Source organism: Poecilia reticulata, linkage group LG11 (genome assembly GCF_000633615.1).
Source record: "Poecilia reticulata strain Guanapo linkage group LG11, Guppy_female_1.0+MT, whole genome shotgun sequence".
NCBI lineage: Eukaryota > Metazoa > Chordata > Actinopteri > Cyprinodontiformes > Poeciliidae > Poecilia > Poecilia reticulata.
This window is the reverse complement of record NC_024341.1, coordinates 5,810,986-5,838,681: the sequence shown is the minus strand read 5'-3', so window position 1 is coordinate 5,838,681 and position 27,696 is coordinate 5,810,986. Positions and strand designations below refer to the sequence as shown.

General features: G+C 41.2%; 2 protein-coding genes across 3 annotated transcripts; one reads left to right on the top strand and one right to left on the bottom strand.

Annotated features, from left to right (window-relative positions):
- Positions 1 to 237: 237 nt before the first annotated feature.
- ube2ql1 (ubiquitin conjugating enzyme E2 QL1) lies at positions 238 to 13,392 on the bottom strand. Of its 2 annotated transcripts, none has more exons than XM_008421430.2 (3): positions 13,309 to 13,392; positions 11,794 to 12,782; positions 238 to 1,565 (listed from the first exon to the last, which is right to left on the bottom strand). In XM_008421430.2, the coding sequence occupies exons 2-3, from the start codon at positions 12,520 to 12,522 to the stop codon at positions 1,434 to 1,436; spliced, it is 861 nt and encodes a 286-aa protein (XP_008419652.1). In that variant the 5' UTR covers positions 12,523 to 12,782; positions 13,309 to 13,392; the 3' UTR covers positions 238 to 1,433. The 2 variants fall into 2 exon arrangements, with proteins under 2 accessions (XP_008419652.1, XP_008419651.1); XM_008421429.2 differs by lacking the exon at positions 13,309 to 13,392 and adding an exon at positions 13,158 to 13,245.
- Positions 13,393 to 15,650: 2,258 nt separating this feature from the next.
- med10 (mediator complex subunit 10) lies at positions 15,651 to 19,710 on the top strand. The gene is made up of 4 exons (XM_008421427.2): positions 15,651 to 16,742; positions 16,828 to 16,911; positions 17,673 to 17,775; positions 19,015 to 19,710. Exons 1-4 carry the CDS (start codon positions 16,621 to 16,623, stop codon positions 19,108 to 19,110), a joined length of 405 nt encoding a protein of 134 aa, XP_008419649.1. The 5' UTR covers positions 15,651 to 16,620; the 3' UTR covers positions 19,111 to 19,710.
- The last annotated feature ends 7,986 nt before the right edge of the window (positions 19,711 to 27,696 follow it).

Below are 27,696 nucleotides of genomic sequence, written 5' to 3'. Positions count from 1 at the left end.
AGCAGCCGGCATTGATCAAAGAGCGCTCAGTTCCCCTTCGCTCCCTCAGTTCTTCTTCTTCTTTCCTTCCCCGCCCTACTTTTCTCCCCACCGCATCAATCAGGAGCTCTGATGCATTCGTTCACTTAAAGCACCACTCCACTCCCGGCAGCTCCCGCTTCGAGGCGTCGGCGTCACCGTCAACGTTACGGTGAGGTCAAACACCTGTGTGGAGCTAAAAGTTTTTTCCTTTCTTTGTTTTTTTTCTCCTAACATTTTCTTCTTTACATGAAGGGTCGACAGACCTCGTTTACGGTTAAAACTCCACTCATGTTTAACGTAATGACAGACAGTGGGACAAGACGGCTAGTGGTTTAGCTAAAGAAATTAGCGCTCCCTTCAAGTCGTAGCGTCGCTCGCAGTTAGCCACGTGTTTCACCATTTAAAGGGTTGTCTCTTCGTAAACACACACACACACACACTGAGGCCCGGCCTTCAGCTGTACCATCTGGTATCTAAATCATGGGAATTATATCCTCCTTCCACTCCTACAGACAAGCTAACATGAACGCAGAGAGAGAAAGAAAGAAGGTGACTGACTGTCATTCAGTTTATCATACAGGGTCTCTGCATAAAGCAACGTGTGACTTTTTTTAAAATCCATCTACGCAACACATCTCTAAGTTTAGCCACAAGAGAAGGAAAGAGAAAGAGAAACAAAGCAAGTTAAAGAAGAAAGAGTAAGAGCACAGCTCCATGTAAATTACAATCGTTATGTTGCATTGAACCGTGAGCAACGGCACAGTCGAAAGCAAGAGGGAAAAAAAAAAACGAATGAGGGAACAAGTGGGTATAAATGCCAGTGCGCTGCCCATCTATTAAACATTAACAGCTTAATTTGTATGTAAATGACCCGAGAGCTACACGAATGGTTGGTTGTAGCCAGTTCAGTGCTAAAGAGAGGACTGGTGAGAAAGATGAGTCTCCTTTATTCAGTAGTCTTTCACATGGGTGGAAAAAAAAGATCGCATATCCGATTTGTCCGGCTGCACGTAGATAGGTGTGTGCTGGGCGGAAAAAAGAGAAAAGAACACATAAAAAAAGAAAACATAAATCCGATGGAAGTGACGCACATTCCCAGCTGATTTCTTTTAAAGTGAAACATTCATACACGAACATGCTCCTTGCTCTTCTGCCTCTTTCTGAGCTAGCAGAAAGATTCCCTGGACAAGACGGTGAAGAACAAAACAAAACGCTTCTGTAGTAGTGTGGTGACAATAATAATGAAAAGAAGTTACCAAAAAAAAAAACCGTTGAGTGAAATAGCCAAAAGTGAAGATGAGTCATTTTTGAGTTAGCATGGTGTGTTGTTTTGCGCGTTGAGGCTAGCTTGTTTTTTTTTTTTTTCTTCTCTCCGGCTAGCACGGGCAGGTGGAGGGATGGCGACCGGACACTCAGCCGTCGGAAATGGGCGGGGACACCCAGCCGTACTTCTCGTGGGTCTTCACCAGGGACTTGAATGTGGCCTCGGCCTCTTTACGACTAAAAGCTTTCTTGGACTTTCCTGATTTCCTGCAAATACGGCCCTGCAAGAGACAGAAAGAGGGGAAGAGGTGGTTTGGAAAGTGTGACGTAGGATATTAGTATCACAGTGTTAAATCAGACCCTCCACTATTGCTAATCAATAAGAAATTCTCAATTAATAATCATCTGAAAAAAGGAGACCTACACAAGGATTTTGCATGATTTAAAGCTAAGACTTGCACACATGTGATTTACGTTTTAATCCGATTCGTTCATTTAAAAAAAAAAAATGAACCAGGACAGGTTTTCTCCTGAGACCTGCTGCTGCTCCAAGGCTGCAGAATCCATGCCGTTTTAGATCTAAAGCTGCTGCTGGGAGGTCTTAACGCCGTGCTTAATAATTATTGTCATTATTGATTACCAGGCCAAACATTTTAATTTAAAATAGATTAGCCGTTTACCTTAGCATGTCGGAAACCGTTAAAATAATCATGATTTATCAGGGAGGTTTTCATTCATTCTGCAGTGGTTCATTTACACAAAAACGAGGCAACAAGTTAATTGCACACAGAAAACTCGATCACTCAAGTTTTAAAGAAAAAAAGCTAATTTCATCAGAATTTGCTCCCACGTGAAATATAAAACTATAAAATCTATTGTTTCATCCTTGAAATAATTATAAAGAGGCAAATTATACACCAATATCAGAACCAATTAATAAACATTGATTAAATTGGTATTTCTTATTTTCATCAATGATGGAGAAATTGGGTCAAATTTCACACTTTACCTCTATTCTAAAGAAATGATATTGATACAAAATGATCAATACGAAACATCCCATAACAGACGTTCAGCTACGAAAAGATCAAAATGGCTAAACTACAAAAATGGCGACATGAAGAAATGACCCGTATCCTTTTCATTCCATCTAAAAATAGATTTCAGATATCAGTGCTTTTTTCCAATCACTACTAATTAACACCACTTTATGGAAACAGACAATTTAAATAGAAGCAGAAACTCAGCTTTAAACAGATGAAAAGAAATGATTTGTTCAAACTTCAAAGAGCAGCTCACGTCAAAACATTGGCATTTGATATCTTGTACGCCGTCAGTCGATAAGAAATATGGCTCCTTTGTTTAGCAGTGTTGTCATGTTCCCTCCTCCTGGCAACACAAGCCAGATTTACAAAGCTAAAAAAAAGAGAGAAAAAAACAGCCCACACAACGCACATTGATGAAGTTAATGGCGAATGCGCTGCCGCAGGGGGAGAGATGCTGACAGAACAGGCGGCCTGAACGCAGGGCTGACCGGCGCCGGATCAATGTTTAAAAGGCAGAGAACGAGCTTTTAAGACGTCAGCTTCAATCAGAAGCCAAAACCAGAAGCAGCAGCTGCAATAAATGATGGAAAAGCTGTACACGTGTGCACAAAGTAAGTCTTCCCCCGCTCAGTGCAAAAAGCGTCGCATCGTCTGGCTGATGCATTTTCACCTACCGAACTGTAAGCCCCGGACTAAGAATATACGTGGGGGAAACATAAATTCAGCAGAATGATGAGAGCTGCTGCTTCTGCTGTTATCGGCGGCGTTAAAGTCTTCCCTGAAGAAGCCTGCGTAGGCGGGCCAACAGAAAAGGAGACAACTGTCTCCGTGCTGCTAGGAGACATCTATGGCCATGACAACAACGCTCTGATTCATACCAGCAGCCACAGTTTTGCATGTATTAAAAATCACCTCTGCGCTTTTGAGTTTCTTTAAGCTCAGCAGCATTTATAAAAAATACAATACAAATAATACTGCGTTACAGTAAGTCTTTCTTCTATAGGATTTGTTTGTAGGAGTACAGGAACGCTGCATCATTTCTCCTCGCCAGGCATGTTTTTTTTCTTGGCAGAGGAAAGTGGCATTGAGTCTTTGCGCCGAAACCGATACTAATGAAATTTCCTCAGAGGTTAGGTCCTCTGCATGCTGCAGTGCGGTGCGGCGCGGCGCAGAGCAGCAGCAACCTCGTATCATCACACATCACCGCGCACTCCTGCTCTGCCCGCCACGTTCAGGAGCCAGGGAAGGAGGCGTCACTCTAAAGCCGCACAGAAAGGTCATAAACTACTATTGAAGTGTTTTATTTTTCTGTTAGTTGTTAAAGAAACACGTCTCTTGTGCTCAATTGTATAGAAAGACAGATTTGGTTTGAATATTTGTCTTTAAAGTGTGTAAATCTGAACATCTATGAAGCAGAGCTAAAACTGTCAACAGATAGAGAGAGCATGTTCAGATCCTTTGTGCAGGATTCTGATGACCCATTTTTTTTATTCGCAGTAGGGAAAACAGTTCCAATGACGTATTCTGCTTTTCTAGTGATTTTGTGTTCGAAATTAAGCTGTGATTCCACAATAAATTAAAAAAAGTGTTCCAGGTGTCAAAGATCACCTGAGAATATGTTTATGTCTAATCAAAACTGGTAACTTTGCCACACAATCTTAAGCCTGAACCCTTACCCTTGACCTTCAATACAAACTACATTCATGAGTTGCTAAAGTGCATCTTTATGTTCTTTGAAATGGTAGGAAAAACATTAGATGAGGTGAAACTGTTAATTGGCTCTCTAAATACCTTCCAAGTGTTTAGAAAAGCTCTGCTTCTAGAAAAAACAGAATAGTAAGCAGGTCAGTAAGGAAGGGCAGTAGTAGCACCTTTTATTTTGAAATATGAGCCGTATTTACGCATAAACCTTTTATTTCACACCTTTTACGAAACATTGTTTAAAGTGAACTTTAAATTATGGTAGTTGCTGTTGTGAACTCAAAGGATCTCATTTAGAAAGGTTTTCCTTCACACACACATCGTGCATTTCTGAACTAAGTTGGGCCCATTTACACTGGGGTTGGGTATTAGATCTAGTGAAACTTATTTGAGCAAAATTTAGCTAAATCTGACAATTGTAATTTGCCTGAAAAATCCAATATTTACTCCACATGCTCTGGGCTGGGTGGTGTTTTAGTGGAAAAAAATGCACCACCCACTGAACATTTAGGAGCATATTGCTTCATGCAAATGTTCATAAAACTGACTATTATTTTGAAGAGATTCCACACAAATACCCTAAAAACAGTCATAGATATTGTATTTAGCATCTTCCCTAAATGCTACAAAATGAATGTTAAAGTAGTACATTCTATGCCCTTAAAAGTTTACACATTTTAAAATTTAAACAAGCCGTTTCTCTCGCAGCTGCAACTGTTCACATTTTCAGGCCAATTTCCAAAACGTAAATTTGTGTCAAATTACCTCATAAGCAATAGTCCTGGAAATCTGACGCATAGTTTGTGGATGCATGGAAATTAAGTAAACGAAGAACCGGTAAAGCGAGAATGATGAGATTGTGGAGAGAACGTATCTAATATCCATGTTCTCTATGCTTCCTATGGCCTTGTATAACTTTACAAAGCAGTTGAATAAAGTTGGAGATAATTTTAAAAAATTAAATATGTTTTCAATGCTTTTTTCAAAGAACTGCCATTCTTTTAACAATCTTGTATGTTCTTTTTGTGTCTTTGTTTTACTAACAGTATGGTATAATTTACAGTCTAGTTAGCTAGCTAACCACCATTTCATAGATTGATAGATAATTGGAGAGTGAAAATCTGTTAATTAAAATTTGATTTTAGGACTTTATTACCATGCTGCAGTGAGACACTTCATGGAATATTCTATTGCCATCTGATGGAATATCAGTGTGCCCTAATATGTCCCTGCTTGGCTATTTTGGGCCAAAAGCTACGCAGCGGATAAAAGGGGATGAGGTGCTAACAGAATGATCTGGAGATTAGGGCTGCAGTTTCCATTCTTGTAGCAACAGTGGCCTCGTTTCACCGCAGGGCTTAGAGACGCTCACATACATCCCCGCCAACCCATCTCAGCAGCGCCAAGCGTGGCCTACTAATTCTCCAGTTAGATAGTCCATCAGGGCGATTCAATTCATTTTAATGTGGAGTTTTGAATCATTAATTGAAGCCAGGTGAATGCACAGATCGGTGAGTAGTGTCACTGTGGACAGTAAGATGATGCTGAAGCCTATTAGCACCGCAATGACAAACAGTAGGAGTTTTTTTTTTTTTTTTTTACGTCATTTGTTTTGGAAAAATAAATGCATGACTCACTGAGTGATTCATTCAGACAGATATTATATTGCAGTGGTGCTTGGGGACTTGCTTTGTGGTCCTCCTTTTCATAAAGCCACATTAAATGACATCGTCGTTTTTTCTCAAATGGCCCATCTGATCATGTAAAACCTAAACAACATGGGGCTACCTTTGTTTAAAACCTGCTTAGCCTCAAGTTGAGGCTGAAAAATGTTGATTTAAATGTTCAATGCAAACAAATAAGCCTCAAAATGACAGCCTGCTGCCTCCTGTTGTCATTTTCCTGATGTCTTACTATTGAAGAATTAGAACACCAGTTAACCTGATAAAGGATTCGAGTCGATAGGCTTTGATTTATCCAATTTACAAAAAAGCCAAGCATCTGTTTCTGCATCCTAAACAAAATCCACCATAATTAGCCAGAGTTTGAAAGAGATGGTAGGTGGAATACAAGGTGTGTGTGTGTGTTTTCCCGTGCCAGTGTGTGTTGTGATTCAGCGAACGCCGCAGGCGGACGCTGTGCCATGCCAGTGTTTATCCTGCTCAGCTAAGCGCTCGCTCATTGAAAGGGACACACTCTAGTGTAGAGTGGCTGTTGGGTAATCATGTGAATGGAGATCAGTCAATGGGCTGGGCAGAGCAGGGAAGGCCCCAGTGCATGTTGGGAGGTAGCTCTTGAGGTCGGGTTGCATAATGCGGACATGTGCTCCTGGGGTCGGGATACACAGCTAGGGGGATCGATTCCATCACGAGTTCAGTAGCCCCATGGTACTGTCAGATGCTCATTCAGTGGTAAACAGCTGTTTTCTTTGAAATAAAATTTATTGCATGAAAAGCGAATCAAAAACACAACATCTAAAGAGTGTAATTTTTTTCAACTTCTATTTCCACATCATCAATTGGATATTGTTCTTGTGAAAACAGTAAGACACAAGGTGTCTTACAAATTTTAAAAACAAGATAAACCCTTTTCATATTGACCCTGCCACTCAGAATAATTGTTTAAAACAACACTCTGAAACCCTGAACGTCCGTGGACGTCTTTCAAAGCAAGGTTGGTCAAAACTGGACTTTTTAAGTCATGTTAAAAGTCACACTTGGTTGTCAGGTCTGATCGAAGCATCTGCCACCTCCAAACCGCATTTAAACGTGGACGTCATATTCACATTTCGCTTTTCAGTCAACTTTAAATGTTATTTAGATGGAAGGCAATGTCATCTTTTCTGCAACATGTCAACACAATGTTGTTTGGAGAGTAAAGGTCCTCTAGGAAAACCAGAGTTTTATTGAAAGACACCATCTGTAGCTTCCTGATAAGGCACTCTTATTTACCTCTTCCCAATCCAGTTTAGTCAAGAGAGTAGCAGTAAAACTGGCAGAATATGCCCTAAATTTAGCCTGATCAGACACTGTAGTCACGCTATCACCTCTTGAGGATTATTGCCACCACTATCCATTTATCCAGAAGTTACATTTTTAGTATTTTGAAGTGTGTTTAGTGCAATATGATTGAAAAAGAAAACCAACTACATTCAACCCATTGTCTACACCCCTGGTCCTTGAAGGGCTTCAGGGTGTGGGAGCTTGATGCAATTCAACATTGCCTCAACTATGTTAAACTCTAAAAATCAAGACTGAATTTGCAAAATTTTGTCTCCATGACAAAATGTAACTCTTAAATCATTGCCATAAAAATCTTGAGGCTGTTTTAGACAGTGGGATCTGATCTTCAGCTAAACTATACTTACTGTGTGAAATCTGACAAAGATATACTAAGTGATTTTACAGTTACGCAATTTTGTCATCAAACTATTGCATACCAGCCTTAGGCTTCAATAGTTTGTAAAGATGTGTAGCTTTAAGGAAACAGCTATTCAGCATCACCTTTCTATGAATTTGATACTGCAGCACATGCATTTTGATCACTGACTAAGCCAAGCTACCACAAATGTTTGTATTTTACCAAAATAAACTATGGGATGTCATATTCACCACATATAAGTGTCACTGCTACATAATTTACACAACTGTCACTTCTTAAGGTGTTATACTTTATCTCATGCCAAACCATGCAAATGCTCAGTCTGTACCAATGAAGATTTATGAACTGAGCTCATTCTGAACTGTTTGACCAATAATTATTTGGGTACTTGAGGTCACTCGCTCTGTTTAAGGAGCATTGAGCTTCCATCATACAAAGATAGCATACCCTGTCTGGATGCAGAACGAGGAATGTTACCCTCTTACTACCAATACAAACACACTATCCAAAATGGCAGCACATTCAAATTGACACGTACTTAAATATGCCAACATATGCGGCAGTCAAAGAAAAAAAAAAAATTCAGTGACGGCTGAATTAATTTAATTTCCATTGAAATCATTCATCCAAGCACCAAGCCGTCTTTACGCCTGTCTGACATTTCTCGAGTCAGCGGTTTGGAGTTTAATATGTGCTACTTAAAAACTCTATTAGGATCTGTCTGCAGTAAAGAGTGACAAGAGAGTGGAGCCGGTTGCACCGTATCAAATTAACTATTGCGCAACTCCATACACAGGTGTATCGTTAAACACTTGTGCACTCACAACAACGCAGCAGCACAGATCGGATTACCAAATTGGATTGTGTTATGAAGACACCTCGGCTGTGTTTGTGCTCCCCAGACTGGAGGTGTCTACTTTCTGCACACCATTGGGGAGGTGGTTGTTTACCCAGACACAGGGCACATAATTGGGTTCCGAACCGGAAGTTAGATACCCGTCTGTCCACAGACATCAACGTGTGGAAACGTGCGTACGTCTGCTTGCAAAGGGACTGTGTTGACTCTCGACTCGGCGCTGTGTCAACGCATGTATCCTCTCACACTAAAAATAGGCAGGAACTTTCTAAATGGGCAGCATCACTATTGTCACATGGAGCCTGTGGCCAAGGGCAGATAAATATATCCTGTGTGTCCAGGTATATATAGAGCTCCGTGTGCTCGGTCGGACATGATGCATGGGAGGCGAAAGCTTCGCCTGGGTAATCAGGACGCAGCACATCCCAAGTGCTGATGTAGACACATCAACAAAGAGACAAAGCAATGCGCGCGCGCGCACACACACACACACACACACACAGGAATAATTAATCAATATTGTTTCCATTAGCAAAGCAGAGAAGAAGGAAGATGCTGTACCATAATTAGTGAACGCTGCAGAGTTGCTTGCTCATCTCCTCAAGCAGCAAGTCAAGATCAACGCACACAAACACTCGGTCTCTCTGAAGTGGGCACAGCTTCTGCATGACCTCTCTTGAACACACGTGCTTTATGACCACAGATGACTCTGGAATAATGCTGCGTTATGTCACCAAAGCTCTGTGGGATGGTGGTGGGGGCGGAGGATGGGAGAGTCTCCATGGCACTTTCTGTAAGATCCAACACCAAAGCACTCGGAGCAAAGCAAGGGAGAACATTTTTAAAAAAGAGCGGTCTCTCGGCATGAAATTATGTGAACGCGTTGCAAAAAACATGTCCGTTTTGAAACGTCGTAGCTTTTGAGCGCGTAAGTCCTTGCTGCCGTTTTCACCGGAACTGCGGAGCTGCTGCTGGGCGCCGCTGCCAGCGCTCAGGGGATATGAAAAACAGATTTGGCAAGATTACATAATCCAGTCAGCCTAAATCACCGAGGACAACCGTAGGCTACATAGCTGCTGTCTTTACGCCTCCACCTCTCTCTCCATCCATCGTTACGTGTTGAATAAATCGCTTTATTTTAGCCAAATGCTAAGTGCGAATGCTCAAGAGAAACGCTGTGGGAAACCGCAGGCGGATGTTTCTGTGTCATGGCGGCGGGTCTTTGTAGTCAAACCCTGCTGATTTATGGAGGTGATGAGAGGAGAGCCATCATGGATGCACTGCATGAAATGGCTGCCATAAAGTCACATAAATTTAAAATGTGCTACAGTTTTGGCTTTTGCTTGGAGGAGAAACAAGACCCGAGTAGTGTGTAGCAACCTAGAGTTAATAAACTGAGCTATGAAAGGTACACAAAGTGTCTTACAAGCAAACCTGTTTGATTTATTTTAAAGTGTAATGGTGAAATCATACCCATGTGATGCTATTCTGAGGTTTTAAGACAAATTTGTCTCGGAGGAAAGTTGTCAGAAATAAGGCTGACTCCTCATTTTAAGCTGGTTGCCTATTTTTGAGTTATAGATTGGTAAATAAATATCTAGGTGAATAAATCATTCAGTTTAGTTCCCACATCTGCACTGATGTGGGAACCCCTGAACATTCAGAAAACCCTGAATGTGGAAAACAGCTGGGCTAATAATATTTATTGACTTATGTAAAAATGTTTGTGCTTTTTTATTATTCTTGAAAACCCGCTATGCCACAATATCGTACCCACCTGTTCTGCCCCAGCCCAAAATATATTCTCTTCTAAAAAATCTTTTATAAAAACTTTGGTGCTATAAAATGATGATTTGTTGAGGTCAAAAATGGACGAAATGGCTAAATAAACATTTGCTAACGTACCATATGAGCTGGTCAGTTCACCCTTTTGCCAGTTTATACCTCAATTTTTTGGGTTCATAATAGAGGCGTCTGGTGTGGGAGGAATTATACTGAAAGTTCACCAATTCACAACCATCAACAAGACGTTCGTGACCACTTTGGCAGCTGGAAAACAAACTGATTTTATCCAATATTTTCCATAATCTACTACGAGAAGATATGATTTTATGAATCCAGTGAATATTATCTACCATCAGTGGGTCACGTAGAGTTAATTAGGTTTGAACAATGGCCCTAATCTAAGAAATTTCAGAACAGTCAACAGACCTATTTAAATGGAAATCTGAACCACAAATGTATGTCATATAAACTCTTCACAAAAGCTAAATTAAATAATCAGTGACAAATAAAGTGATATGCACATACAGAGTTAGGAAATGTTGGGTAAACAGTACAATCTGGGAAGAAAATGGCAACTAGTAGGTGCAAAATTGGTGATGGGGCAAACTGACCCAGAGTCATGTTCTGAGTACACTTGAAAATGTGAACTGAGTATTTTAGTTTCCTCTTAACATTTTATCTACCATTATTTAACCTACTATAACTCATAAAATGCAGTATTTTGCTGTTCCATCCCAAGTTTATTGGGTGGTCCACATGTGACAACAACTTGCAGAAGATTTTGGATGTCCACCTGTGCAAAGGATTCTATTCAGGGGTGCCTCAAGGTAGCCAGTTGAGGCCCCTGATAATCTGAGTGGCACACCAGAGTGAAAAACTACAACAGAACTTTATGTGATCATGTAGTGTCATCACATGCTAAAGGTCAGGTAGGAAGTTTGTCAGTTACTACCCACCATGCTGATTTTTCATTTTGAAAGCTTTTGCATTGAGGTCATTTCAGAACCACTGTCAATGGAAACTGTTTTTAATAATTGTAATTTATTAAATCATGTGCTCTCTAAACTTAAATGTATGTCAATACGCCATATTATACTGTCTAGCTGGAGGGTTTGCGTTGGCCATTGACCCCCACCTTGCCCTGCCTTGGTGGCCCCGCTTGGCTATATTGTGTCTGAAAATAGCTTGATGCCTAATATGTGAAAGAATTCCAACCTGAACTCACCAAACTTAAATGCTCCAACTCCAATAAACCAACATCTCTAAAATCAAACCAAGAAAATCTGCTGATATTACATTTTGGGTTTTGTTGTACCTCCACAAGATTGTTAATGGCCTTCTTGTGGCCAATCCTTAAAAACTCTAACTAAAGTTGGCTTTTTATTAATTGGCGATACCAAAAAGAAACGACCAGATGGGGGGCCAGGGGGGCAATATAACAGTAAATAAAGGGGCAGTCTCTGAATGATACACAAAACAGACATTAAAACTAATAAAGTTATCAAAATACGTACTCGCCCACTTTAAAAATCCTTAAAACATAATTCACTCCTATCTGGTTGACTATCTGATTGACAAATAAATCCCCAGGGTTTGCTCTTGCTCTCTCTAGTCTTAAAAAATACATTCAAAGTATAACTTTCGCCTGAATTCCTGACCGAACTGCCCCCATCCTGCCCGAGAGATCATTAATGTGTCGGATGGGCCGCCGAAGCGCTCCGACCACCGACCCCCGCTCACCTGTCCTTTTACAAGGCTGGCAGCGAACTGCCTCATCACCGCCTCCACCGTGTAGGCGCTGGACCACCCGCGGGGGGTCAGCAGCTCCATGCAGATGGCCCCGCCGTCCAGCACGTAGCCGTTCTCCAGGCGCGGCGTGAGGACCCGCATGAACGGCGGCGAGAAGGGGAAGTTGTCGGGGAAGGTGACGTTGAGCAGGATGAACTCGGTGCTGGTCTCCTTCATGTCCTGCCACAGCGCCGAGTCCTTGTCCACCTGGTGCAGCTTGACGTTCCAGTCGAACAGGTTGTCCTCCACCAGCTCCACCGTGATGAAGTTGTCCCCTAACCTCCGGATCTCCTGCAGCTCCTTCATCAGCCGCCGCGTCCGCACCTGGGTGCAGTGCTGCCGGTGGGGCGCCAGCGGCGGCACGGAGGAGGCGCTGGAGGCTTTGCTCCCGCCGCCGCCGCCGCCACCTCCTCCTCCGCCGCCACCTCCGCCTCCACCCACCGTCTGCTGCTTCTCCTTCGCATCCTTGCCCTGCTTGTCCTTGCCTTGCTGGTCCAGCTTCCTCGCCTTGATCTCCGGGGTGCTCAGCAGGTTGGTCTCGTTGGCGGTCTGACAGTGTTTGTTGGCGTTGTTCTTCTGGTTCCCCTTGGTCCCCTTCAGCGAGCCCTGGTGGTGCTTCGGGTCCTCCGTGTCTCGGTCGTGCAGACGGATCAGACCGATCTTCCGCAGTAGGGTGGCCATCGTTTGGATAGACTTCTACCTCTCCGCTGATCCGCCCCCAGTTCCAGGGGCGAGACTCGCTCCTTTTTGAGTCAGGCACAACCTTTATGGATCAGAAACCTCTTGGGGTTTTTTTTCCCCCTTCCCCTCTCTCTTTTCTTCCGCAGTCCACCACCCCCCTCTCTCTCTCTCTCTCTCCGTTAGCTGCAGCCTCTGGATGAGCGCACAACCGGAGAGCCTGGGCCGTTTGCGTCTCAGCGCATCGTCTCGACGCGGTTCATCTGTAGGCAGAAAAAAAAAAACACCATCAAGACAATTAAATCCACCAGTAACACCAAGCAGAACATCCGATCTAACCCGCCTTCCTCCTTCACGTAAACCGATCGGACATTATGACTGCAGTTGTGTCACGATAGGACGATGCGTTCCGCAGAAGTAATTAGGTGATAATCCATTTCTACAGGACGGTGTACGCTTCATCATCAGCGCGTACAAAAGGAAAAAAAAAAAAAAAAAATCAAAGGAAGATGATGTCATGGTTACAGGAAGGCAAAGGAACATAATTAACGAATGTCTACTTAAAAAAAATGCCAATAGATAGTTTAAATCGATCATGGTTAAAAAATAATAATAATAAAAAAAATCAACGCCTGTACCTTTGACAAATCCACATCAGGCCTATCATCTAATCAGTTCAATTGCCTATAATCAAGTTGTCCGCTCTTCTTTTCTGTGTCGCTCAGCCTCGAACACAACCAGCACTTTAAAAGCAGCAGTCCGGCAGATGGAGAGGGAGTCTGAGGTTACCGAGGTCCGCTGAAATCCGGAGAATGCGTGGAGTCCCCCGCGCGTCCCGAACTACAGCCCGGACAGCAATCCCGCGGTCCTGCGTGAGTGTGTCGGTCTGTCGGTCTCTCTCTCTCTCGCTCTGTGTGTGTGTTTGTGTGTATATATGATGAAGGGAGGAAATTGAGGGCTCCACCATCCAGTGGACCTGCCGTCGGCGAGAGCTGCAGTGATGAAGGAGAGGAGGAGGTAGAACGAGAGAGAGGAGGAGGAGGAGGAAGTTCGATGTGTGTGTGCAGCTGCAGCAGCTCCTGCTTTAATGCAGCCGTGGATGAAACACACACACACACACACACACACACACACACACACACACACACACACACACACGCACACACACACACACAGTAAATCCTTCTCTTCTCCTTAGCAGCGTCTGTGCTCACCGGTGGGAGTACTGCTTTTCAAAATAAAAGCCTTTGGGTTCCTTTAGAGCCTGGAAAAGGCTGGAAGTTAATTTAAGGGTTTCCAGGCAGGGTTGTCCCCAAGTATTTTGGGGGCAGTGAGCACATTTTAATTCCCCTCCCCCATACTAAATGTCAACTGCAGATGACATTTTGGTTTTACTAGTTACTATCGATTAGAATCTTGCAGGAGTAGCAATCAAGCAAAGATGCTCAATTAATTAGACAAAAGCTTAGTTTACAGTAAACAAGTTAGCAGGTTTAATGTTTTTTGTTTTTAAAATTTGGAACAGATGTGTAGAATGTGGAAAATGTGTGAACTAACGCTACAAAATAAAATGATGTTCTTGGGAGCCCCATGGTGGTGTTGGAGGCGGGGAACGCGCTAAGCAGCCGCTTACATCGCACATGTCTTAGGTTGGCTCTGTTTGCGAGTCTGGATGAGTGTGGGAAAAGAAAATAGAGAAGTATATTTCCACACTTTCTAAAATTGGCTAACTATAAATTTGCATTTTATTATACAATCACATTCATTACATTTTAATATTTGTTCAAATGAGGTTCGTTTATCAGACTAAAAGTACCTTTTTTGATTGCTTTGGTGTAATTTTCAAATTTTAAATGACATGGTTTCATTACCTGTAAGTAGAAAATGACTGTAATCAGCAGGAGTAAAGGCTTTCAAACATCCATATAAGTGTTTGAGGTGAAATAAATGGGATTTCAGTAATATTCTGATTTATTGAATGGGTTTCTAATTTGTCACTGGACTAAAAGCACTCATGGAATTTGGACATTTAAGGCTCCCAAATATCTAAATCTAGCAGCACGATCTTTCCTTAGTTTGATTTCAAAGGACAGCTGGCGTCCTGTCCAGCTCGGCTTATCTGTGGTGTTTCTTTGAAACCGTGTTTTTGGCAGGAAGGGAACTATCAAAGCAAAACCAAGCAAAGTCAACTTCACAAACTTTCACTTTGAGTCTTTTGGTTTTGTTCCCAGCTCAGTGGGTCCCAGTGCATTGCAGAATAGAAAATAGCGACGCAGTAAGGGGTTCAGCGTTATTCTGGAGCTTAGCAAAGAGCAGGAAGGAGTCTGAAGACAGTTTCACCAAACAATTTGAATAAAAGCAAAATAGCACTTCCTATTTAGTTTTTGAACCAGCTCAAACTGAACTCACTGTTTATGTCAAATAGATCGAAGTTTACTTCTGTCTTTTGGTTTTACTTTATGGGTTATATGCAGTAAAAATGTCTGTAATCAATATCCATCCATCCATCCATCCATCCATCCATCCATCCATCCATCCATCCATCCATCCATCCATCCATCCATCCATCCATCCATCCATCCATCCATCNCCATCCATCCATCCATCCATCCATCCATCCATCCATCCATCCATCCATCCATCCATCCATCCATCCATCCATCCATCCATCCATCCATCCATCCACACCCTTGTCCCTTAGTGGGGTTGGGAGGGGTGCTGGTGCCTCTCCAGCTAACATTTCGGGTGAGAGGCGGGGTTCACCCTGGACAGGTCACCAGTCTGTCGCAGGGCAACACAGAGACACACAAGACAAACAACCATGCACACACACTCACAGCTAGGGAGGATTTAGAGAGGTCAATTAACCTGACAGTCATGTTTTTGGGAGGAAGCCAGAGTACCTGGAGAGAACCCATGCATGTACAGGGAGAACATGCAAACTCCATGCAGAAAGACTGTGGGCTGGGAATCAAACCCAGAACCTTCTTGCTGCAAGGCAACAGCTCTACCAACTGTGCCACAATCAATATTTAGTTTCTTATTTCATATTAGAAATTTGAAATGGAAATATAAAATGTAGAGTGAAATTAGAAAATCAAATTTTATAATAGAGAAAACGTTTGGCTTTTTTTTTTTTTTGGACTTATGTATCTTTTATTAGAAACCTTTTGTTCATGGCAGGGTCTGGCTGACCCCTAATCACTTGATGACTGTAAATACTTTATGTACATGGCCCCCAAACTTATCAGCATTGTTTAAAGTGGCCAAAAATTTACTGGAAATTTCTGTAGAAAATAATCAACTTGACAATTTAGCTGACAGTGCAATATTGTTGTTGTTTTTTTGTTGTTTTTTGTGTGTCTCTTCTATTCAAGCATGAAGTGTATTCAAAATCCATCAAAAATAAATAAAGTCCAAATATTTGATTGGAAATTCCTTAAGGGAAATGTGAATCATGTCTTCTAACAATAATCATAATTGTCTATGATTATTAAATTTACAAAGGATTTTTCATTAAATGAAAAAAGGACAATCCTGAGTGTCCTCTTCATGAGACTCTTATACAATATGAGTGTCTTCAGTCAGAGGCTTCTTCATATGCCCTGTAATACTGACTGCTAGATCCTTCCAGCTCACAGTCATGAGGAACACTTTAATAACCTATGACTTAAAACGATATTTAATTTCCCTCTGGAATCAATCATATTAATTATTAATTTAATTAGTAATATTAAATGTGATTAATAAAATGTTTTTAATTTAGCGCTGTAATATTAACTGGGGTGCTATTTTTAAAGTATAATAATTTCAAAAGTGTTAAATCTAAACTGCACCCGTCTCATTAACAAAGAGCAGCACTTCTCTCAAGCGGCGCGACATTTTGCGACACAATACGACAACCCTTTACCACTTGTTTCCGAGGTAACACGATTGCGTAGACAGCCGGCTCTCACCAGCGATTGGCTAGCTGCAGACCGTAAAGCCCAGCGGCGTTCTGCTTGTCCTAGCTTAGGTGGCTAAACAGTAAACACCGATAATTTAGTGGCGGCGTTTCTGACACGTCGCTGTTAGAGCCGGTTTATTTGTTAAAGCATCAAAATGGCTGAAAAGTTCGACAATCTCGAGGAGCACCTGGAGAAATTCATCGAGAACATTCGGCAACTGGGAATCATCGTCAGCGACTTCCAGCCGAGCAGCCAGGCGGTTCTGAACCAGAAACTGTGAGTTAGCTTCGTACTAGCTTCATTTAAAGACAGTCTTAAGGTAGAAAGCTTGTTGAGCCGCTCCATTCACCTCTCCCTACAGGAACTTCATGATATCTGGGCTACAAGACATCGATAAGTGTCAAAAGCAGCTTCATGACATCAACGTCCCTCTGGAGGTGTTCGAGTGAGTCATGCAGATAGATGTGTTGCACATTGTTACAATTCAGCTTCCTTTTATACAAATAAGAGAAAAAACCCTCTCTTACTGCGACGCAGTTAGAACCTGTGGTGCTGTGTAAAACCACGCCGAACTCCATAACAAAATTAGCCAATTTAAGATCATCATCACTTTCTGGTGTTTCTTTAGATCCAAATGAATCATAAATTTACTATTCACCTCTGTTACGTCCACCAGGCTAGTTTGATGGGATAACATTAAAGGAAGACCACACAAGGATTTAATGACTTAATGAAAATAAAACTTATTAGAGAAATAAACCTGAAAAAAGGAATGCCTGAAATGAGAAGCCAAAATAGATTAAAGCAGAACCTATAGTTGACCAGAAATAAGCTAATGCAAAACAAACCTAACAAAGCTCAACCATAAGATACCTCATAAGATATGGTTGTATCTTATGAGGAGGACCCCATTTGGTCCTCCTCAGAGGAGGGAGAGGGAAAAAGCCTCCTGACTGCTGCATGCATAGTAGCTTTAAAGCTGCAGAGCACCAATCAGGGTAACACATATAACCTGCAGAGACCTGTCTTCAGAACCCTACATGGAAAAAAAGGGCAGAGACCCACTGAAGCCGTAACTCCTCTCATACCAGAAAAAAAGCATTTGGCCTGCGGATGTACACAAAACATTTACTAAAATCATTAAGTTTGTGCTTTATCTGTGCCAGGTCTTATCATGATTTCATGTTAAACCCTGTGTTTCCAAAGGTACATCGACCAAGGCCGAAACCCACAGCTGTACACCAAGGAATGTCTGGAGAGAGCCTTGGCAAGGAACGAGCAGGTCAAAGGGAAGATAGACACCATGACGGTAAGAGATTATAGCGAGGACACCGACGTTACCGTGGAAAAAAAACCTGCAAAGGTCTGGGATTTGACGTCAATGTTTCCAGAACTGGATAAATATTGCGAAAAATAGGGCAAGGAAAGTATTTGTATTGAATTTAATCTCTAAAAGTCACGTCATCCACCTGTCTATACATCTGTTCATCCTACAGAGATGTAATTTTTTCGAGTCAGACTATTAAAATAATGGTTAGAAATTGACTAAACAAGCGCAAAAATGTGTAAAATGTCCCGTAAAAAAAGTTCAGATATTTATTTATTTCTGTGCATTCTGGGTATTTTTAGATGGCTAAAATAAGAACTAGAGTGAATTTTACAAACAAGAATTGGGCACAAAAGTAAAAAAAATAAAATAAAATAAAAAGTTGCAACATATAGTTGGATTTTTTTAAAAAAACTCTTCTTTGCCGTAGGATTAGATCATACATTCAAACCTGATCTTATATTTACTGATATCTTGTTAACTGTCTCATACCTTCAACTTAGCTGTTTTGTAGCCATTCGTCAATGGCTACAAAACAGCTAAGTTGAAGGTATGAGACAAAATAGAGTCTTTACTTTACTTTTCTTGGCAAAAATGTAGAGTTCTTGGAAGCTGGTTAGCTTAAAAATATATTTGCTGGTGCCAATTCCTCACCACAACTTCTCCTAACATTATTCTTGTCATTGTAGCCAATGAAAGCAGGCTGCTGGCATTGCCTTCCCAAAGTAATTATTTATCCGATTCTGGCTCCAAATGGTCACAAAAACGATGCAATCTTCAAGACAAAGCTTGTTTTATACTTTCTGTTTGGCACATTCCACTTTGTAAGTATTTTGTAATTTCTCCTGACGGTGGATCTCGCATGCTTTATGCTTTCTGCTCAAATTAAATGGCAGAAAGAGGAGAGGAGGGTTGAAGAAACTGTCAATCAAAAATACAAGGATAGAAAAAGTTGGAGGTGAAATGACCGTCACCCATGGCGACGGCAACAGAAAAAGAGCAAATCAAAATTACATTAATTTCTTTTGTTTTAACTCAAAACTCTGGTATTTCACAAAATCTATAAAATCCTAGAACAAATCTGATATTCCTGATTATGTTGAGAGAATATCAACTTTTCACCAGAACCGTCACTGTCTTCATTCTAAAATCACCAAGATTTTTAGATCACTATTACTTCATCTTCTATTGTTTTTTTGTTGTTGTTTTTTTTCACTGTAGAAATTCAAGAGCCTCTTGATTTCCGAGCTCAGCAAAGTTTTTCCCGAGGAAATGGCCAAATATAAGGATATACGTGGAGAAGATGGGCCTTCCTAGTGTCTGCAGCTCACGACCCTCTCCCCGACCTTCACCCTGTGACCCGTCCTGTATGGAAGGTCTGAATGAAGATCCAGAACGCTTCTCATTTCTGCAACACATCGTGCGGCTGCTGACGGTGATGAAGGTCGTAGGTCAGAGCAGAACCCCGGCCCCGTCAGCCATTACCTTCTTGTAGATTGAAACTTATTTAAAACCATTGTTTTTGGAGAAACGTCACTTTAACGCCTTGGATGTGTTGTGAGAGTGTGAACTCATTTTCTTCATTCAGCTTTAAGTTTTACAGAGAGAAACGTTCCACAGCTCATTTCTAAGTATGAGGGAAGAGACTCCCATCGGGTTCACAGACTGTATATTTATACCTGTATTTTTTATAACGCTTCTTTATCATTGTGCAAACTCATGAGATTTTGTATCAAGCTCAGGATACTAAAGGCCATGGTGATTGAATGGAGATGTTTTTTGACAATAACTTTGTGCCTCAGCGTACAATCTTTGTCACGTGTTTATATTGTAATGTTTAATAAATCCATTTTTTGTATGCTGAAACGGTAGCATTTGTAAAGTATGAGGAAATAAATTCTTTGAAGATAAATTGAATCTTTACTTCGACAGACACATGTTCATTAACTTTACTATATATTCTGTAGCTTTGTAATGAGCTTTAAATGATGTGAACCTTGTCTTTAATCAAAAATAAAAAAACGTAGATAACGTAACTATTAAAATTTTATAGGCAATAGAAATACCATTTGTGTTTGCATAAAAATGTAAGTACATATTTTTACTGAAAATAATCATACTTTGAGAATATTGGCCCATGCCTACATGAAAGTAACTTTTTTTTTACATTTCCAATTAATTTTTTCAAGAATATATAATTTTAAAAGACAGGATTTATAGCTGTGCAGATCATTTGAGAAATATCCTTGATGTTATTTAAAAGTTTTAAAAAAAGAAGCACTGTACCCTCCACAGATCTGCCTTTGACGTCGTTGGGATTGTTCGGCTCAGGTTGCACCTTGTGTGAAACTATATCCGGCCTGTAAAAGTCTGCAGCACTGAAACAGAGAGACGGACGCACAGAGATAGACGAGGCTGCGTCATCCTGTTGGTAACGGCGCAGTGTGCTTCCACCTTAAGGGATTAACCACAGCGTCGGCTTCACCTGACCCCTGAGGCCTGATACTCTTTGAGACAGGAGGAGGAGGAAAATGAGCCCTGTTATTGCCTGGTGACGTACAAAGCCCTTTTTCACATTCCAACCTCAAACCTCTTTGTATTTTATTGGGATTTAGTGTGAAAGACCAACAAAAAGTTGTTCTGGAGGAGAAAGTGTTGATGTTTCTCAAAATTTTTTCAAAACAAAAACACATTTATATATATATGAATAATGTATCCTTTACTTGGAGACTAGAGATGAGTAGTGTAGACGACTGCCTTTGTAGGTCACCTCATAATCTGTCTAAACTGATGGGATGAGCAATGAGAGGATTAATGAAAGAAGCAGCTAAGAAGCCTATGTTCACTCTGGGTGAGCTGCGAAGATTCACCGCTTAGGTGCGAGGATCTATGAACGAAGAGTTGCTATCCACTCACTACACAAGGAAAAGTGGTTGAAAGAAATCCATAAGACGCATGCAGTTCACCAAAAGCCTTGAAAGAAAGTTTGATTGGCGTTTCTGTCACTACATTATGACAGACCGTTACAGCATCCTCATCACTGCAGATGCAGCACCAAACCCCCTATCCATCTCCTGCACTACTTTTCCCTCATTCGTGAACAAGACTCTGAGATACTTAAACTCCTCCACTTGAGGAAGGACTTCTTCCTCAACCCGGAGAAGGCACTCTACCCTTTTCCTTTTCATGATCTCAGATTTGGACGCACCAGTTCTTGTCCTGGTTGCTTCAAACTTTGCTGCAAACCGCTCCAGGGAAAGCTGTAGATCTCAACCTGATGAAGCCAAACGGCTGAAACATGATCCTCAGATCACTGAAATGGATTTCCTCAACACTTTTGCTGCACCTAGAAGTTCTGTCCATAAAAGTTAATAGAATCGGTGACAAAGGGTAACCTTAACATCTAGCTGTCACTGAAAACAAGCATTACTGCCAGCAATGTGGACCAAGCTTTGACACAGATCATACAGGGATCTGGTACCTCTTAGTCCCAGAGTACCACCCGTGGGATTCCTCTAGGGACCCGGTCGAACACCTTCTACAAGTTTACAAATCACATGTAGACTGGTAGCTGGTCCAGTGTTCCATGACCAGGACGAAAACCAGGATAGAAACCATGTATCATTTTAATTCTGCTTCATGGTAATCCGCTATCTGTTGGTCTAACTCGAGAAGTAAACTTCCTATGATCACCTCACGTACTCGCTCTTCTGCGGTGGTGTAAACAGTTCCAGTTTTAAGAAAAAGCACGTTGCTCATCATTGATCGTCCTGCATTTCTCTGCTATTAATTTTGCTCTTATTTTTGCCTCACCCTTTGGTCTTCCTTTCAGATTGTGGATGAAAGCATTCCGACCGGAGCGGCAGCAGTCAAGGGCACCCTTTTCACTCCAATAATAAACCAATTCGGATAGATCGGAAACATTTTAAATTAAATAGCTTTTCTTTTTCTTTAAACCCATTTTGTGTTTGTGCTGGAGAACCACTGACTTTTCTATCACAGGGTGACTCTGCGTGGGCGTCCATTACGTCGTGATGCTTCGCTAAGCAGTGAGGAGCAAAAGGAAGAGGTAGTCAGTATTGTACTGTAACGATGCCTCTGTATGCAGCGCCGAGGTGCGCTGGATGACTCACTCGAAGAATCTTTCACCTCATCTGTCCTTCCCTGCACTCTCACAAACACACCTCTTCATCCCAAAGACTGCTTTTCCCCATGCTTCAAGGATGAGAGTGGGGTTAATTGAAATGATTTGTATAAGGGAGGGTCCTTGTCCCCTTACCGTTAGCCCTGATTCTCTCTGGATTTTATTGGTCCTTTGATAAGGGGAGTTCATAAACCACACCGATGGACGTAAAAACTGGCAGAACGCGCGATGTTTAATTTCTCTCTGCAAGAGGAGCCCATTCTTCTCCAATTTCATTATGTAAGGAGGACGCTGAGCAAACGGCTTTCTACAAACTAAGGCAGGTATCACCCTGGAAGGGAGCGTTTGGGGTGTCGGATGGCGTGATGCTCTGCAGGCTCTAAATACTTAATTTACTGAAAACACGAAAAAAGGTCAAGGAGAGAAACGCGACAATAAGATATAGCTGATGAAACGGGGGGGGGGAAATATGCGTTGCTTCCATTTCTTGCTTTGGCTCTTTGCTGTATTTCCTTACAAAATAACTCGCATCCCTCTACATTTTTCGTGTTTTGTTGCATTAAGCCACATACTTTAATGTATTTTGTGGAGATTTAGCATTGTAAAGTTTACAGACTTTAACATGAATTTATGTCTATATATGTACATAATTCTGCACTACTTTGTATTTGCTTATTCCTAATAAAATTTTCTGAGTTTGCCATTCCAACGCATCAAGATGAAATAGACATATCAATATTTCAGTAAGGCAATATTGCCTTTATTTACTATTTAATATAATTTTAAAAGGTGGATTTGGTAAACCTGAAAAAAACTAGCTTCAAAATGGAAACACCAACATCATGAGATGCATCATTCCTAATTTATTTAACTGTACTGTTAAATAAAGATCAAGTGAGTTATCTTTTCAGATGCCTAAGCATATATGACAACTTACTAATCTTTGCACTTACGTCAATGTGCGAAATGTAAGTATTTCAATGGATTTGAACCAGGATGTGGTCAAATGGCTCTATATCGCCTCCTAAAGGTAACCAATATTAAACTCTAATGTAGAAATTTCGTACACAGATCTCTGTAACACTTTATTTGAAGGGCTGTGCATAAGACTGACATAACACTGTCATAAACATGACATAACACCTGTCATGAACATAAAAAAATCTTTATGAATGTTTATGACAGTTGTCATGAAGTGTCATTCGGTAAATAATGACACTTAATGCAAAGTTGCTCTAAAAGTTGCATTGAAAGTCCATTAAAAATGCCAACTTTGCATTAAATTATAATTTTACAAAACCATGCAAAGTTGGCATTTTTAATGGACTTTTAATGCAACTTTTAGAGCAACTTTGCATTAAAAGTGTCATTATTTACAGAATGACACTTCATGACAACTGTCATAAACATTCATAAAGACTTCTTTATGTTCATGACAGGCGTTATGTCATGTTTATGACAGTGTCATGTCAGTCTTATGCACACCCCTTCAAATAAAGTGTTACCCAGATCTCTTCAAGACAAGTGAGGTGTGGGGGGTGAGGGGAGATAAAAGGATTGATTGTAAGTACTAAAACCAACAGGAATGGGTTATTTTGGGTCAAAGGGTCATTTCTAACATTTCCATCACAAGTGGGTTGGTAAGCAGTACCCCATCACACACTTGCAGACATCTGTCTTTTTATTTGGCCAATTCAACCTACTCACTGTCCCCAACTACATAAGATTCATGCCATCTTTTCCTGACTGGGAATTGGGGATAAAATCAGGCAAAAAGTAATCCAGTGTGCCACCATATTTATCTGTCCGGACCACACAGTTCCAGTTAAAGTCCAGATATTACATTTACATTTGTGATGGTAGGACAGACAAATATTTTTCTTGGCTCGCTTCCCAAAAAAGACTCCAGGCATGACGATTACACGTGATGGTTTGCTGACCTGAAGAATGCACATTTTGAAGCCACATTTCTAACAGTAAGCTGTGGAGATGTTTTACCTCACTGTGAGGTGGCCAGTTAAATATGAATCCCCCGTCTAGTCGCGAAGCAGAAACAGGCGTCTCTGTTATGCCTCATCTAAATCCGAGGGTAAAAGGAAGTTATGACTTACTAATTAAAAGTTCCCAGAAACTCTGATAACGTATATATTTTTTTAATACATAAATTTAGAACTGCACCAGTTAGCTATTTTAAATAATTTTTGTGAGTGGGATTATACCACAGCAACAGAAGATGAAGTCTTTTACCAGAGGTAAATAACAGTTTCCACAAGTTCACACGTAAAAGCTGTTTTAAAATAAAAACGAGTGACGCAGCTGTGACGGGGAGGACTCAAAGGCTTTTCATGAAGGAAATGGGTCCGGGACTATTAAATTCTTCCACGCGCTCCGCGTGTTTCGGACTGGTGCGGCAGTTGAAATGTAAAAAAAAATCCCATGGTGCCCTTGGGTTTGGTGCAGGAAACACAAAGGCAGGGGGGTGCTGCTGCTTTTGATGCTATTAGCATAATGTCTTTCTGATGCTAATGTGAAGTGCTTCCGACTGACCGCGGCGGCTCGCGCGGCCCACAGCCGTGACGAGGCTGACATGGCGGCTGCTGTTACTGCTGCTGCTGCTGCCTCCGCTCTGCTCTCCGCGCCATTGTGTCTACTGCCTGTTCTCCTTCGGCTCGGTGACACTCATTCACCTTCTCAGTGAGGGTCAGGAGGCAGACCCCCTATTCCTTCTGTCGCCGGGGTCGCCATGGAAACACCACTCCCATTGGCGTCACCCTCACTGCATCAATAGCTTTTTGCTGTGTGTGTGTTAAGAGTGATGTGTGGCTAATGTGGTAATGGGCCCAGCTGAAAAGTATTAAAAGTCTGCCGTAGCTCCCTTCACATACATGATATGCGCAACACATCACGACCGCGGCAGCTGCCTTACATAATGATCTGCGGACGGCAGACACGTCACGATTTGATGGAATTAGCAAAAACTCAGCGAGTTCTTAAAGGGACAGTTCAGGATATTTTGAAATTAGGTTCTGTTGAATATTTTTAAACGGATAATATCTACTTTCGTTTCAGCTCACCTTCTTATTGGACATCTGATTGGGAACTTGGAAAACCCGGCTTCAGAATAAAATGTTACATCTGGAGCTAACAAGTTTGAAAGGAGATTTAAAAAAAACCAGTGGAAACGTAAAAGAATTAAATGAGAGCCCTATTTTATTAACCTTTACCTATTATTCAACACCTCTTTGCATTGGGCCATTATTTACAGGGAAATCATTGAATACTTATAGTTGAAATTAAGGAAGAGGCAGTGCACCATTTAACATGCTGAAAATGGGACATGTAAAACATTTCCTACCAGAGTGAACAGTTGGATGAAAAGTAAAGTTAAAAAAAATATATTGTAGCTATTTCTGTGCATTCAGTGGTTACTCTCATGGGAAATGCTTTATCTGCTTTCAGTATGTGTTTCACAGAGGAAGATTATTGGTGGTGCACAGCCACCAGAACCACCAAAAGGACAACATGAGAATGGATCAGGTTGGTTATAGTGATGGGGCTTGATTAAAAAGTTGAATCAAGTTAATTGCATATTAATTGAAGACTATATAGTAAAAAAAACAAACAAAAAAAACATTTTCAATTAAATGTTATTCTGTTATTTAGGTTATTCAACCATCTGAGGTCACATACTCATGTCAAATTACTTCTTAAGAAATGTGGACTGTGGACACTGACGTTAGCGTGGGGACGTCTCTGCTAGCTGCTACACATTTAGCCTTGAAATGCTACATTAGGCTTGAATAGCTCCGCTGACAAGCTAACTCCTTTTAGCACAACTTGAACACAACAATAGTATTTTTTAGCATCCCGTCAGATCAGTTTTGTTTTAAGCCTGTACCGCTGTTGTCATATTTACAGGTGCACCAGAAACGCATGAATACCAGAATCTTTTATTTATCAATTTTGTATTTTTATTTTAGGATAGTAGACATTCTTTCAAGCTATGGCGCCTATCCTCCAGGACCAGTGTTGTGCTCTCTTTGTGCTCAGAAGTTGTTGGATTTTTTGAGTTTACAATGCAGCGACAAATATGGCTGCCATGCACACAAAATTGGAACTGTTCAAGATGATGGTTTGTTTCATCCTTTGCCCCTCTTGGATTAACCATCAGCTCCAGCCTCTAGAAACTGCTCATCTGAATTTACACTATATTAAGACACAAAGCGAACAATCTCATGTCTGCATTGGAGATACTAACCACTTATAATCTTTTAAAAGAACCTTACTTTAATCAGGCCCAAGCAAAAAAAAAACAAAAAAAAAACCCAACAAAACACATATCTTACAACGCGTACTGATATCCTGTCTTCCTGATTTGATATCTCCCAGTAATTGGATGATAAAGACATTAAATGAAAACCATAAATTAGCTCAATCACGCCTGCTGCACGACTCAGAGCGGCTAACAGCGGCGGCTGAATCGCTGCCCTCTGAACAAGAGGCACAGATGGCACTTAATGGATGGAAAACAGTATTTGCATCTGTGCTTTGTGACCCCCACTGCTGGCATGTGTGCTTTGCTCCTGTCCTCTCACTTTCTCTTTTGCCATTTTCGCTCACATCCCGGCCTGTGTGTGTGTGTGTGTGTGTGTTTGCTCACAGGCGGCGAGACTAGAGGGAGGATGAAGGCGGCAGGAGAAGAAGCGAGAACAGCGACGACAGGGGGTTTAATTATCTCAGACAGGCTCGCTCTTTTAGCTTTGGTCGTTAAATGTTAACAGTAAAAATGACAACGAGGATGATATATCTCAGTGTGGGTGTGTGCGTCCTAAAGGGAGGCACAACAAAGAGAAGGCACAGCAGCAGGGCCAAGTCTGAGAAGCATGAGCAGAGGAAGTCACTTTGTTCACTTGTTGGCAGCGTCTCATTTTAAAAAATCTGTGCAGCATCATATTCATAACTATGATGAAGTGTAAATGTAAATGTAGTTCCTCCTAGACGCAAACCGGGCGATTGGGGCGACTGAAAAGTTCCTGGGTGCACAATGCATGGGAAGTCGACCAGCAGAGATTCCCATGTTTTTCCAGCCGCAGGCTGTTTGTTGCCTGAGGCTTGAATGTTTTATTAATTTTTTTTATCCCTTTTTGAACAAAATACACAAAACTTAAAAGCTATTATGAAACAGACACTGATCTTTTTTATTTTGGGCCAATTTATTGGTTTGTTGTTGGGAAAAATGACTTTAACATACATTCACTCTATAAAGTTAAACCAACCTGCATAAGACTCTTGTGTGTTTTTTCTTCTTGGACATGCAGTATGACTCAAAAGTTTTGATGTGATGCTGTACGCCATACAATTCACACAACAAATATTTTATTTGGCACTTATGCCAATTTAGGCATGAATGCATAAATGCCTAGGCAAATTAATAACAGTAAAATATGACATAACAGTGACTGAAGAGATTTTAAAATTTACAGGGGAAGTGATAAGTGACATTTTGATATGAGCTTGTGAGTTTGAGAGACTTGGTCCCAAATGGTGGCATGAAATGTTAATTTGCCTGTTGACTATTTTCTCCCATAGTCAGCTGCTGCTCATAAGCCCTGTTGTCCTCATGGTGCCTCTTTTATCCCCGAGGACACACACACACACACACACACACACACACACACACACACACACACACACACACACACACACACACACACACACACACACAGCTCTAGAGCTTGTGCAGTCCCATATAAGGACAT